At 44.3% G+C, this 14,503-nt stretch overlaps 1 protein-coding gene across 2 annotated transcripts in view; it reads left to right on the forward strand.

The window, feature by feature from the left end:
- LOC135547209 (E3 ubiquitin-protein ligase ubr3-like) overlaps positions 1 to 14,503 on the forward strand; it is a 41,556-nt gene that overhangs the window by 3,611 nt on the left and 23,442 nt on the right. For both annotated transcript variants that reach the window (XM_064975986.1, XM_064975987.1), the window contains exons 5-25: positions 13 to 50; positions 145 to 208; positions 322 to 452; positions 597 to 825; positions 949 to 1,128; positions 2,329 to 2,462; positions 2,575 to 2,661; positions 2,752 to 2,817; positions 2,904 to 2,993; positions 4,689 to 4,817; positions 4,910 to 4,962; positions 5,121 to 5,254; positions 5,390 to 5,475; positions 5,889 to 6,030; positions 6,824 to 6,920; positions 8,602 to 8,746; positions 8,893 to 8,997; positions 9,086 to 9,262; positions 10,299 to 10,750; positions 11,835 to 11,923; positions 14,219 to 14,368. In XM_064975986.1, coding sequence (XP_064832058.1) covers positions 13 to 50; positions 145 to 208; positions 322 to 452; positions 597 to 825; positions 949 to 1,128; positions 2,329 to 2,462; positions 2,575 to 2,661; positions 2,752 to 2,817; positions 2,904 to 2,993; positions 4,689 to 4,817; positions 4,910 to 4,962; positions 5,121 to 5,254; positions 5,390 to 5,475; positions 5,889 to 6,030; positions 6,824 to 6,920; positions 8,602 to 8,746; positions 8,893 to 8,997; positions 9,086 to 9,262; positions 10,299 to 10,750; positions 11,835 to 11,923; positions 14,219 to 14,368 — 2,778 coding nt within the window. The remainder of the gene's footprint in view (positions 1 to 12; positions 51 to 144; positions 209 to 321; positions 453 to 596; positions 826 to 948; positions 1,129 to 2,328; positions 2,463 to 2,574; positions 2,662 to 2,751; positions 2,818 to 2,903; positions 2,994 to 4,688; positions 4,818 to 4,909; positions 4,963 to 5,120; positions 5,255 to 5,389; positions 5,476 to 5,888; positions 6,031 to 6,823; positions 6,921 to 8,601; positions 8,747 to 8,892; positions 8,998 to 9,085; positions 9,263 to 10,298; positions 10,751 to 11,834; positions 11,924 to 14,218; positions 14,369 to 14,503) is intronic.

Genomic DNA, 14,503 nt, shown 5'->3' on the forward strand with positions numbered 1-14,503 from the left:
TGTTTTCTTTAGGAGCCGCAGCACCATCCAGCTCTGAGTCCAATAAAGAGGTATGTGAATATTGTATCAGAATAGTTAGTCTTTCTTCTCAGTATTGAAATATAGATACAGTAGTTATAATACTTCCCATTGTTTTTCTTAAAGGAGGATCAAGATGGGCAATCTATTGGACAGAGAAAGAGGGTGAAACTTAGTAGCTCAACCAAAGGTAATTTACATAACAAGCATTACATTCTATGTAAATGATGAATGATTTAAAAAAATGTGAAACTCAACATTGGCAGGAGTCACCAGTTTGAATAATGTATATTCTCTCCTTAGATCCATCCATTATGGACTCTCTGAAACACAAATGTTTTCTGGAGGAGTTGCTGTTTTGGACAATAAAGTACGAGTTCCCTCAGAAGATGGTTACTTTTCTACTGAACATGCTGCCAGATCAAGACTACAAGGTATGCATTTCAGGTTGTAGCTGTAAGTCTAGTGGCTCTGCTGCATTATTTAAAACACATTTTTTAGAGAAGCTGTTATGACTGCAGAATGTAGTCAATTATTACCTGTTTGATTGTTGTGCTTTTTTTGTTGTTGTTTTGTAGATCACCTTCACAAAAACATTTGTTCAACATTATGCGTTCATCATGAAAACTCTGATGAAAAGCCAGGAGTCGGATACCATGTCCAACCGCATCGTACATATCAGTGTACAGCTGTTCAGCAATGAGGACTTAGCACGTCACGTGACGGAGGAGTGTCAACTCCTAGACATCATGGTCACTGTCCTCCTCTACATGATGGAGAGTTGCCTTATCAAAAGTGAACTTCAAGGTGAGCCGTGTTTGAATGACCGTCCTGATGATTGTTTGACTGACTTTGTGAATCTGAACTGCTTCCCACACTACCAAGCCTCATTGTGGTCAGTCAGTCTTTTTTTTCTCTCGTTATTTCCAGATGAAGAGAACAGCCGCCACGTTGTGGTTAACTGCAGCGAGGCTCTGCTGAAGAACAACACTTACTGGCCTTTAGTTAGCGACTTTATTAATATTCTCTCACACCAAAGTGTAGCGAAGAAATTCCTGGAGGACCACTCACTGCTCATGCTGTGGATGAGCTTTGTGTCCTTCTTTCAAGGTAATTCCCTGTGGATTTAAGAATCTGAATAGCAGTGGTAGCTGGGATTGTGATATGTGTCAGTATTTGCTTCAAGGATGACTAATCGTTATTCGCTGGTGTGATTTTTAGTCTGAGCTTTACCTATTGGAGTCATGTGCTATCATCTGTCTCTGTTAAAGGCCCAGTGCAGCCAAAAATGTGATTTTTCTGTGTTTTTATATATTTCTACACTGCGGTTGGAATAATACCGTGAAAATATGAAAACGATCATAATACCCTTTTAGTGTAAGAGCTGTTTGAAAAGACAGCTAGAAATTTCAGCCTGTTTTGGTGCGATGGGAGTTTTGGCCTGCCTGGTTACGTCACCAGGCGGTAAATGAGTTAATAGACCAATAACAGTGTTACAAACCTCTGCCAATAATGGCTAGTTTTCAATTTTCCCCTCCCCACTCCGACCACTCCTAGGAAAATTTGTGCTTGGGGAAATTGCTCTTTTCTAAGATGCTCTTTTTTTGTAAGGTAACCAGAAATTATTTTGATATTGAGAGTAAGACGTCTGCATTGGCCCGTTAGTATCTGCTTAGTCATATGACGTAATATTAGTTCTCTGTAATTCCCTTCCATTGGTGGTAGTCACTGCTTATTTAGCTGGTAACTATTTTCAGTAGCTGAGCAAGATGTCCAGCAAAACAGATGTTATGGCACATTGAAGGCAACTTTTATTTTACACTTCTAGGAATTGAACCTGACAAAGACAATTACAGAGCATGTTATTCCTTGGCCTCGTTCAACATTATAGCAGACGGTGCAGGCAACCGCCGACTGACTGCGTCATAAATAACTACTCATTATTATTTGTAGATCAGTCAGTCACCATTTACCCACAATGCCTCATGGATTTGATGCTATCAAACACGGCCCTTGTCTGTGCAGCACTCCTGCTATGTGTCCACCATAACCCTAAAAATAACCCCTAGCCGCAGATACTGTGGGCTGGAGTATCCACTTACTTAGGCAAGATGCAGAGAGCATAGTGCCGTTATGGTATGAGTGTAGGCTGCCCTTACATACATGGGATTTCCCCCATTCTTAAGACTTATCTAGATGTCAACAAATATGTTTTCCGGGTTAACACTGCTTTGTCTTTGTGAATGAGACCACAGTAATGCTATCTGTTACGTGATGACTAACCCTGAAAGCTCTTGCCTGGTCCTGTAGGTATGAACTTGAATAAGCGGGAGTTGAGTGAGCACGTGGAGTTTGAGTCCCAGACATACTATGCAGCATTTGCGGCCGAGTTGGAGGCCTGCGCACAACCAATGTGGGGTCTCCTCACACACTGCAAAGTCAAAGTGAGTCCAATATCCCTCTTAAATGTAATGCAGATCACGTTACGGCTATTTGACATTCAGGTGTTAAGCACAGAAACCGAAAATGATTATACGAATCATTGTTTATTTGCAGGAGACACAGGAATACACCAAGACGGTGGTGCGCTACTGCTTGGAGACTCTGCAGATCTGGTTTGATGCCATTGGCTTTGTGGATGAGGTAACTCTGCAAATATGCACAACAGTCAGGAATCATTGTGTCGACAGAGGTTTCCTTTAGTGTTTATATCTGGTCTCTGTTTCTCTGTAGCTTGCTCCAAATCAGGTGACGTTTCACCTGCCACTGCACCGTTACTACGCCATGTTCCTAAGCAAGGTTTGGCAGATCTACAACACTTAAAGTTCTGTTCCTGGCGCTTAAGCCCTCTTTGTTGTGAGTTGACTGTGCCTATTGTCTCACAGGCAGTGAAGTGCCAGGGGCTTGACCTGGAGAGTCTCCTCCCAGACCAAGAGATGCTCATGAGGATCATGGTCCATCCACTCCAGATTCAGGTATTGCACCAATAAAGGACCATTACACATGCCATTTCAATGCCTTAATAATGCCTCACATATCAGAAGAAGTTGTGGGTGAATAAGGTCCCGCAATGTCTAAAAAGGAAAGGCTGACTTCTCTCGTATACCCAAACAGTTGTTAGTCTATTACACACACACACACACCACAGTGCATTCGGAAAATATTCAGACCTGAGAACAGGTTTAGATTTTTATTTAGCAAATGTATAAACATTAACATACCTTATTTACATAAGTATTCAGACCCTTTGCTATGACACTTGAAATTAAGCTCCGGTGCATCCTGTTTCCATTGATCATCCTTGATGTTGCTACTACTTGATTGAAGTCCACCTGTGGTAAATTCAATTGATTGGACATGATTTGGAAAGGCACACGCGTGTCTATACAAGGTCCCACAGTTGACAGTGCATATCAGAGCAAAAACCAAGCCTTGAGGTTGACGGAATTGTCAGTCGAGTTCTGAGACAGGGCTGTGTCGAGGCACAGATCTTGAAGGTCCCCAAGAACACAGTGGCCTCCATCATTCTTTAATGGAAAAAGTTTGGAACCACCAAGACCCTTCCTAGAGCTGGCCTCACAACCAAACTGAGCAATCGGGGAGAAAGGCTGACAGAGGTCCAGAGTCCCTTTGTGGAGATGGGAGACACTTCCAGAGGGATAACAATCTCTGCAGCACTCCACCAATCAGGCCTTTATAGTAGTGGCCAGACAGAAGCCACTCTTCAGTAAAAGGCACATGACTGCCCGCTTGGAGTTTGCCAAAAGGCAACTAAAGGACTCTCCGACCATAAGAACAATATTCTCTGGTCTGATGAAACCAAGATTGAACTATTTGACCTGAATGCCAAGCGTCACATCGGGAGGAAAACTGGCATCATCCCTACGGTGAAACATGGTGGTGGCAGCATCATGCTCTGGGGATGTTTTTCAGCAGCAGGGACTGGAAGACTAGTCAACATCGAGGGAAAGATTAACGTAGCAAAGCACAGAGAGATCCTCAATGAAAACCTGCTCCAGAGCGCTCAGATCCTCAGACTGGGTGAAGGTTCACCTTCCAACAGGACAATAACCCTAAGCACGCAGCCAAGACAACGCAGGAGTGGCTGCGGGACAGGTCTCAATGTCCTTGAGTGGCCCAGCCAGAGCCCGGACTTGAACCCAATCAAACATATCTGGAGAGACCTGAAAATAGCTGTGCAGCGACGCTCCCCATCCAACCTGACAGAGCTTGAGAGGATCTGCAGAGAAGAATGGGAGACACTCCCCAAATACAGGTGTGCTAAGCTTGTAGCGTCATACCCAAGAAGACTCGAAGGGTGTAATCGCTGCCGAAGGTGCTTCAACAAAGAGTAGAGGGAATTAAGTAAATGTGATTTTTATTTAAAAAAATCTTTACCTGGTTTTATTGTCATTATTGGCTATTGTGTGTAGATGAGGACAAACTATTTAATAACGTTTTGAATAAGGCTGTAACGTAACAAAATGTGGGAAAAGTCAAGTGGTCTGAATACTTTCCGAATGCACTGTATATGAGTAGGAGTCGTCGACTGACTTGTTTTAGCGGTTCCTGTGTGACTGCACTCTGGAGGTACCTTAATATTTGTTCAGTGTAATGTATACAGTAGGTACATAGCAGTTTATGTTAATGTCCCTTGTGTTTTCTTGTAGGCAAGCCTGTCAGAGATCCACAGTAACATGTGGGTCAGAAATGGTCTGCAGATTAAAGGACAGGCTATGACCTACGTGCAGTCTCACTTCTGCAACTCGATGATCGATCCAGACATCTTTCTGCTCCAGGTATATACTACTTTCTTCAAGGTGATTACAACATTAGGGATTGTTAGGTCCTAAACTCCATTCAATAATTGGGAAGAACAATCTTTCGACAGGTGTGTGCCTCGAGGCTAGATCCAGACTACTTCATCTCTTCCGTGTTCGAGAGGTACGGTCGACCCTTCTGGAAAAGTCCTTTTCGACCTGTCGTTTTTCGCCGAACTTCATTGACCTTGTTTATCACCTGTTGAAAAATCCCATTTTGAGTAACTAGTTGACGAGTAGCCCGGAGGTTTTACTGGCAGTAACATGTGTTTTCTTATCCAGATTCAAAGTGGTGGACCTGTTGACCATGGCCTCTGTGCACCAGAATACTGCACTTGACGGTGAGCAGGAGAGGCCAATGCTGGAGGGAGCCTTGACGTTTCTCGTCATCTTGTCCAGTCTTCGCATCCACTTGGGTAAGTGCAGATGCAACAAGGGAGAAGAAAGTTGTACATCAACAACAATTGGTATGTTTGTACACTATATTAGTGTTATCCATTGTTTTTTCTTTTTATACATTGGTAATGAATATTTCTCCCTTTCGTTGATAGGCATGGCAGATGACGAGATTCTTAGAGCCGAGATGGTCTCCCAACTGTGCATGAACGACCGTACCCACAGTTCACTGTTGGACCTCGTATCCTCACTGTTTTATCAGCCTCACAATTCACAGTAGAATTAATTGAACATCCTTACCCATGGTTAGTATGTTCTCACTTTGATTCTCATAATGACTTGTTGGTAGCTGAATATTTGGTCTCCAGATTTTTTTTTGTCAGTAATCTTTTTCTGAAGCGCTAGTTTTTTCTTTTCTTGGTAGCATGTGTAATTGTGTTGTCCTTGTTTTACAAAATGGAAAACCCACCAAAACACCTTGTTTTCATCAGACCTCCCCTTGTTGGTACATGTGACTTTGATTGTGACTAGTTTAATCAATGAAAGATTGATGTGTGTTAAATGATGCAATCTTGCCATTTTCACATTTTGGGATCACCTTCAATTATGCTGCACATTTGCCCGGGTACATACTTTCCTGAAGTGAATATTCAGATTCCTGAGAATCCCAACCCCAAGAGTGGGATCGTCCCAGGAAGTTGCAGCTTTGAGGAGATGCTGTCTGCCGTGGCTGACTTCAAAGCCCCCGTGTTTGAACTAGGGGGTTCCATGCAGCAGGGCATGTACACACCTAAAGGTAAGTTGTCTATTGTAGTTCCTGGCTTGGGATGTGTTCACTAGGGAAAGAACGGAACTAAACTGGGAGGGACCTGTATTTGTGCAATAGAAACTCTAGTTTTCACTTCAAAAACGTTTTACAACGGTGCAAAAAGTTTTTGCTGCGGTGTGTGACTAATGAATAGATGCTGTCCAAAAGCTTTGTTGGATCAACACCAAGCATATTGTTTTCATTCAACATAATCACTGCTTTTTCACCAGTCTGCCTTGAGAGGGCACTCATGCACCACAATTGACTCTAGTTCTACCCATGCAGAAGCCTAGGGACTTGCACAATTCACAAGTCTCAATCAAGACGTGGTCCCTCTTGAAGACTTAATTATTGTCCTGTACACGTTTGAAATTGGCCCAATTTCCAGTCTAAGTGTTGTTTTTTTTGTGATGGAGACCTCATACAGTCTGTATAATGTTTTATGAGGCCATTCTGTAATGATATGATTGTTCTGTTGGTGGTTTTATTAACCCTTATTTTACCAGGTGTGTTCTCAGTCAACTTATTCTCATTTACATAGAGACATTGGAAAGGTTTGTGGGTAGGTGGTAACAGCCAGAACCGCATTAGGTTAGTGTCATTGGAGGCGTCAGATTGTCATTGCAACGCCACATTTCCTGTCATTGCACATTCCACTTGGGGGCAGGCTAACTCCACTTTCTGAGGCCCCACGAGAGGGAAGAAAAAAAAAAAAAAGAATTTTATGGCAATGTGACTTTTTAGCAGCCGTTCCTCAAGTATTGGTCTTTCTGTTTTCCAGCGGAGGTGTGGGAGAAGGAGTTTGACCCCATCATGGTTATTCTCAGAACAGTCTACCGTCGTGATGTCCAGTCAGCAATGGACAGATACTCAGCATTGTAAGTTAAGTCACTAAGCTCATCGTCTCCAGCAAGAAATGAAGAATGGTTTATTTTACAACAAAAAAAACGTGTGAAATAATTTTCAGGTTTTGAATGACTAGGTATGAGTATATAGTTATTTTAACAGTACATTCAGAATGTCATGTTATGTAGTTCTGGTTCGTTTAAGTTTTACAGTTGGTCATGTTTGAAACCGAGTGGGTGGGTGTCATGCCCTGCATAATAATAATAATTTGTAAAGTGCTTTTCTCAGACCCAAGATGCAATTTAAAAAAATAACAATCAAAGCTGTCATCAGGTCTGGAGCACATGAGAACAGAATTAGCAGAGGTTCTTGAGAAAGCCTTTCTGAACAGCACGGTCTTGAGCTCTGCCTTTTTTAAAGAAGGACCAACAGTGCAGCCCTAATAGTGTCTGGAAGTATGTTCCAGAGCCGCAGAGCCGCGCAACTGAAAGCCCTGTCACCCATAGTTTTTCGTCTGTTAGAGGGCTGCTGAAGGGAGACGGACCAGGAGGAGCGACGGGTGCGTATTGGGCAGCAGAGTAGAATGAGGTCGGACAGGTACTTGGGCCCTGAGTCGTGGATAGCCTGGTAGATGTGAACCAAGATTTTGTAGTCGACATGTGAGCATGTGGGGAGCCAGTTGAGGTTGAGGACATGTGCTGCACATTTCTGGACATTGTAGCCTGTTTAGGCACTTGACAGATGCGCCAACAAAAAGGGCGTTTACAGTAGTCCAGACAGGATGAAATAAAGTCATGGATGAGTCGCTCACCTGCAGGATGTGATGGCGTAGGTCGTAATCTGGCAATGTTCTGTAGATGGAAAAATTTGACTTACTGGCTCACTATTCCCGCCTGTCCTTGAAGAGGGGTTCGGCCAACGTGGTGAAGAGGGCGGGGTTGGTTCCAATATTTTAATTGCGAGCTGTAATACAACTGAGAATCCTTCCTTGTGAGATCTAGGTTGGACGTCTCCGAAGACAAATGTGATGGTTGGGGTGGAAGAGAGAGATGGTGTTAGGTTCATTTCCTGACGATCTCTTTAAGATGTGAAGTGACTAAATCTACTGAAGTGTCCTCTCCTGGCAGCCCTTCTTAATTTGAAATAGCAGTTTAAGGGCAAGGAAAGATTACATGGGTAATGGATGAAACATTTTTCTTGCTCTGTGATTTCTGTAAATACCAAATGTAGGCTATATTGAACCAAGGCAATTTTAGAATTTCAAGCTATTCAACCCATGTTGAACAACAAATAAGAATGATTTCGATTTGTTTTTGCTGTTTTTAGATCATCACATGTTGAAACATACATTCTAGTACGGTGTGTAGTAACCCTGTCATGACACCAGGTGATTGTATTTCCCCCTTGAAGCATATTGAGGCTGCAATTTCCCCACAAGTCTGTGATAGAAGGCTTATGTCACTCGTTCACATTGTCGGAATATGACGGATTGCCTGTCAACCAGGCCACGTTGTTATATAACCACGATTCTTTCATCGCTAATAGCTTGTTCTTTCAGCCGATCGGCTGTTATTTTGCGTTGACTGACAGGTGCCGTGTGGTAGATTCCTCAGGAGATGATTTAATGTTACATTATTACCTATGCGTTTGTGATGTTGGGTTGAGCTCTATTGATTATTGCTCGGAATTGACCTGATTTGTTGTTGCATCCAGCTTGAAACAGTCCGGGATGCACACGACGGGGAATCCATGGCCACCGTACAAAGAGCGAACTCCTCTGCACCCATGTTACAAAGGCCTGGACAGGCTGTTGCACTGCAAAACTCTTCACATTGTCATCTTCACACTGCTTTACAAGGTGACCCTTCCAACACCTCTTCACTCACTCGTCCCTCAAAGAAACACCTGTGCATAGGAATTTCATTGTCTTTGATCAAATCTGATGGTGAGATTTGCCCCTATGGTTGAATTTGGCAGAACTATAATGAAATGTTTTGTTTTTAGATCTGGCTGGATCACTCCAACATGTCTGAGCACGTTCTGTGCATGGTGCTCTACCTGATTGAGCTGGGCTTGGACAACCAGGTTGAAGAGGACAAGGGGGATGAGGTTAGACCTTCAGCCACTCAGACCACGTTCGTCAGTTTCTTCCTATGTGCCCTTCACATTAACCCCCTTTCTCATGTTCTGTGACTAGGAGCCTTGCATTGAGGAGCACTGCCATGACAGCTGGTTCCCAGGCACCAACCTCTTGTCCAACCTGCACCATGTCATCAACTACGTGAGGGTGAGGGTACCTGAGACTGCCCCCGAGGTGAAGAGGGAGAGGGAGCCCCCTGCCAGCACCAGCGCCGAGGCATCCAACTTCGGCCAGGTCAGTTAACACCCTGCCTGCACACTGGGTGGTACTGCCTCGACTCGTGTATTCATGCTACTGTGTTCAGAATTTCTTACCCCTGGGTAGATGAGGTATAATGTTCCTTCAGTATACTGGGTATTATTTGTATTATGTAGCCTGTTATATCTTTTGATGTGGAGAGGTCGCTCTTTGCCAGTGTTATATGTGTTAAAAGCACTTACGTAATGTTGTTTTTGCCGTGCTTCTGCTCCACAGAATTCCAGGCGTCTAACAGGGAATTGGAGAGAGGTAGCGGTTTGCATTTTGAGTGTTTTGTTTGGTCTTACTAGGAAGACCTGGATGATGTCCTCAGGGCCTTGCAGTGTGTTTTCTTCTGACTGTCGTGTAAAACCTCCATTACAACGTTATTCTCTTGTTCATGTCTTATGATTTGTAGCCATATTTAGGTCATTTTGTGTGTGTGGTGGTGTGCTCTGATGGGGTTGAATCTAAGTGTATAATGTGAGTCTGAGTAAACGCTTTTTAACTGCATGGTACCTTGATAGATGGCGCTCCGACAGGGCTGTGTGATATATGTATATCTAACAGTGCTCCCATCCATTGTCAGGGCAAGTCATTGCAATTGTTCCAATGTTTTTCACATTTAAGGGGGGGTTGAATTTTCCTCTCATAATATGAACTAGAACTCTGTGGTTTCTCTTGAAAAGTCAGCAGAATTAGGGGTATTTAATGTGACTTCGATATGTGCGCCGTGCCCATCTGCTGATGGCAAGGGGGCCTCCTAATGTAGGGATGCGGGATCCATCATGCCAAAATGGATTTCTGTGACGTTGTAATTTGAGCAGGCATTTGTGTCGTGCACATAAACACTCCATTGAAAGACCGCTTTTTGACATGGACCGGCTGAATTGAAAGGAAAGGTGGTCACATGGGTGTCTCTCTTGCTCTCCCTCATCTGCATGTGTTTATTGAGAGGGCCATGGTTTGTGCTGCATGTTTGGAAAGCAGGTGTGTGTAGGAGAGATTTGACGTGTGCCTCTGCTATTGGTAGAATGTGCGGGAGGCGCAGGTGTTCAGCCTGGTGGCGGAGCGCCGGAGGAAGTTCCAGGAGATCATCAACCGCAGCAGCACAGAGGCGAGCCAGGCGGTGCGGCCCAAGAGCAGCTCCACTCGCTGGGTCCCGCCCGGCACGCCTCCCCAGCTGGTCACCGAGATCTTGGAGATCCACGAGAGCATGCTCTCCCTGCTCATCAAGCTGCACCAGAAGCTGTCGGCCAAGCAGAACTCGCTGTCGGCCACCTGGCTGGAGGACATGGACGCCAACCCAAACCGCCACGCCCACGGGGACGGCATCACCGCCATCGAGCGCATCCTCACCAAGGCGGCCACGCGTAGCCACCAGAGCAAGCGCAGCATCCAGGAGATCTGTGGGAAGGTCTTTCCTCCCGTCGCTCCCAAGAAGAACAGCCCAACTGCCAAGAAGACCATGGATAAGGAGGAGAGGTTTGTTACAGGTTGCCACTCCGTTTGCAAAACCATCAACTTATGTGTGGTGTCTCTTAAAATGAATACAATAATCAATGTTGAACTGTTTCAATGTGAGGACTTTATTAGCTTTTGAAATGAGAAACTCTTTTTTGAAGTTAGTCAAAGGGCATCTGAAGAGTATGAATTTGTAAAAGAATATATATATATATATATATATATATATATATATATTCAATCAATCAGCGTAGATGGAGCCTTGTTCTCGGGCTGTTGCCAGGGCGACTGGGCCAGCCAATGGCAGAGGAAGCTGAAAGGGGGTGCTTCACATTTCTCAGACGGCCTGTCTGTGCCCCTGACGCTGTCAGTGGGAATTACTGAGCTGTGGCGCTCCTGTCACCATTTGTTTATGTCCTCTTATTAGGGGTCTCTATTTACAGTCAACCCTGCTCGCTGGAAGTCTGCACAGGATCGACAGCTAGCCACATTAGGGAAGTAATCACCTTCACAGACCAGCACCCAGTCACATACTGTAGCCGTGCTCAGAATAGGCTCTTACGTTGTAGTTTGTATGTATCAGTGTCCAATGCTACAAAGCCAATCTCGCATGATCTTGTGTGCCTTTGTGGCGGCGTCTGAGGAAAAACGAGCGTTGTGTAACGGGCAGACCAGTCACTGTCTGGAAATGGTAACGCATTGGTTGGTGAGTGGTGGTGATGTTCATGGCTTGCCATTGAGAGAAGGGCTTTTGGTGCATTATTAAAACGAAGCATTTCCACTTACACATGGAAGCTGTTGCTATGGTGATGGGCTAACCCAATCAGTGAAGAGAATGGGCATTACTCCTGCATCAAAATAATGGAAGCCTGGGCCACATGCCTCAGCACTCTATTTTAAGTACACATTTTGATTAGAATAGCTCTGTAGGATTTTTTTGGTTTGTTTTATGTGTGGTGGTGTCACCTCAAGTCTCCGACTATTTCCAAGCTATGCAACACTTTGACACTTATGTGAAATGGTATGACTGTGACTCTTTGTATTGATACTAGTTTTTTATATGGAAGTAGTCTTCTGTGATTTTGAAGTTTTGTTTTCCGGTCAGGCGTCTGAGGGCTCGAGAGAGACAGCAAAAACTCCTGGCTGAGTTTGCCTCCAGACAGAAGAGTTTCATGGAAACAGCCATGGATGTCGGTAAGGCAGTGACTCATTTGGTCCAGCACCATTTCTCATTCTCAAAGCACATTCCTGTTGTTTTCCCCATCTATGAGTTATTGTGAATGTTGGGTCAGTCTTCTCAGAAACCTTTCCAAGCTTCTAGCTGTACTTATGTATTGACAGATTTATTCGATGGCGCAATATATATGCTAGGACTTCTTGGATACGGGGCCCGGTTCGCTATAACATTGAAGTGGACTCCACGCCACTCATGCTGAGGACATTTTATAGACTCGTTCCATTATAGTCTTTGAAGGAAAGAAAGCTTTGCCCCCCCGTGGCAAGGTGACACTGGCCACAGCCCCCGGCCCTCCCATGGACTACCTACACTTGTTAGGCGCAATGAGAGGAAAGCACTCCCCTGGGGTTGGAGTCGCACTGGTCGAGTGCACAGCGGATCAAAGCACTAATAGTGGTATGGACTCCCAGGGACGACCCTGACACAGCGTGGTTAGCGGATGAATAATGGTCTCTGTGATCAGAGGGAACACTTAGGCAGGGTTTAACAATGTAAATGGCCTATTTGCACAGATTTTGAAGAAACGTACAATTGGTTAGGTAGTAATTTCGCCATCTTATTTGCAGGTGTCCCTGCTGACAATGCCCCACATTTATTGAATGGATTAGCTTGCGTGTCCATCTCCTCAGTATAAAGATTGGTCATTGGCTTCTCATGAGCTATGTTTGTTTCACAGGTTGAATCAAAGGTCACAGAGGATATGAATATTTGTGCTGGGATTTTGACAAGGCAAATAGGTCCAATGGTGAAAGCATCTGTTCAAACACGAATCTCCCAGTGCTCTCGGCCGCAGTGGTTATGGGCTTTGTGGAAAACCAAAGATAAGACCAACATCCGGGTACTATGATGTCTTGTGTTCTTATGCGCAAAGACAAAATCCCCTTTTTTGAATTCCCGTTTACAGTGTTGCATTTTTGTTCTCGCTCCTAGCTGTGTGCCACATGAAAGATGACCATTTTGAATACGGTGAGGCTCGTGCGTTTCAAGATATGATCCTATTGTTTCTGAGCATTCATGCGTTTGACTCGAGCAACAGATCTGCTTTTTAAATGGATTTTGTAGCATGACTTATTATGGGCTCTAAATTGGAATGATTATGATCTAGAATTTCGCGTGTAAATGACTTTGGATAGTGATTTGTTTACGATTGAGCAGTTGTAGGCTATGCCGTTGGAGGGCTAAAAATACCACCGCATCCTTCATAGGATGCCATCTGAAAGCATTCAATTTGTCACTACAACTATCCTCACTCAATCATGCTGCAGTGTTGACTGCAAAGATTTTACACGTATGTTGTTCAGGAGCAAAAAATAGCATAGCCAGGCAGTCGTCCTCCATAGCAACACCAGTGTCCTTGTCTCCAGCTCAGCGTGCACTGACGGCCCGAGGCCTGAGCTGTTCCTTCTAACGCCAACTGTTTTCATTTCCCCTGGAACACACCGACCTCTCTCGAGATCAGTCCACCTGACGCAATAAATCAATTCCAACACGGGGTTGACATTTCTATGCCGTATTTGCTGTTCAAATTGAAATATTTTTTTAACGTTTTCTTTTTTTCAAATGAAATTCACTTCAGTAATTAATCTCTCGTGCCACGCCAATCACTTGGACAGAGCAAGCAGAGAGCTGAAAGTGTTGACGCGAGGCACAGTCCTTTCCACTACAGTAGAGTGAGTGGTGGACCAGTATGTCTGAACGCTACCTGTGCTTTTGTCTATGCTTATCCTCTTTAACCACCCCTTCTCATCTTGCAATTGAGAAAATGCAATTGTATAGGAAAATGCATGCTATTTCACTGAAGTGGAACTGTTGAGACCCGTGTCCAACCGAATAGAACTAGTCATTGATTTGCTCCGAATTATGAAAGAACAAAGTAATTGAGCGTGGTATTATTTCTAGGAATGAACGCAAGCTTATCTGGCACCTCCTCAAATGGCATTTTATTAACTGCCTGTTTTAGCCAGACCCAAAGACAGCAGTTTCACACCACATTACCGCCACACATGGCTTGCCAAGATCTTCCCCGAGCTCCAAGTACTTATTCCAATATGTTTGTCTCCTCGTTTAATGTCAATTGCTCAGAGAATCTGTTTTTAGAATGCAAAATTGCTATCCAGCTCCAAATGGGATTTGTTCTAGATGATCTCTCCAGCATTTCTGATGAAGCCTTTTTAAAAATTTTATGTGGTATTAATGAAGTGTTCAAGTGAGGAACCAAAAGTAACCCTTTTGTGTTGTCGTGTGTCTGTCAGAATCCCCGGACACTGAAGCAGCCATGGACCTGGGTGCCTCTGAAGTAAAGGAGTCTGAGGTCCTCTATGACTGTGTGATCTGTGGCCAGAGTGGCCCTTCCACTGAGGACCGGCCCACTGGCCTGGTTGTTCTCCTCCAGGCCTCCTCAGGTACTACTGTACTACATCCCCCAGTAGCCCCCTCCCTGTTTCACATCACTAGATGAATGGCCTACACAATCTGCTTTTGTCTCACCACCGTCCTGGTTGTGTAGTTCAATTTCATCCACCACCTAATGAAATGGC

Source organism: Oncorhynchus masou, chromosome 10 (genome assembly GCF_036934945.1).
Source record: "Oncorhynchus masou masou isolate Uvic2021 chromosome 10, UVic_Omas_1.1, whole genome shotgun sequence".
Taxonomy (NCBI): Eukaryota; Metazoa; Chordata; class Actinopteri; order Salmoniformes; family Salmonidae; genus Oncorhynchus; species Oncorhynchus masou.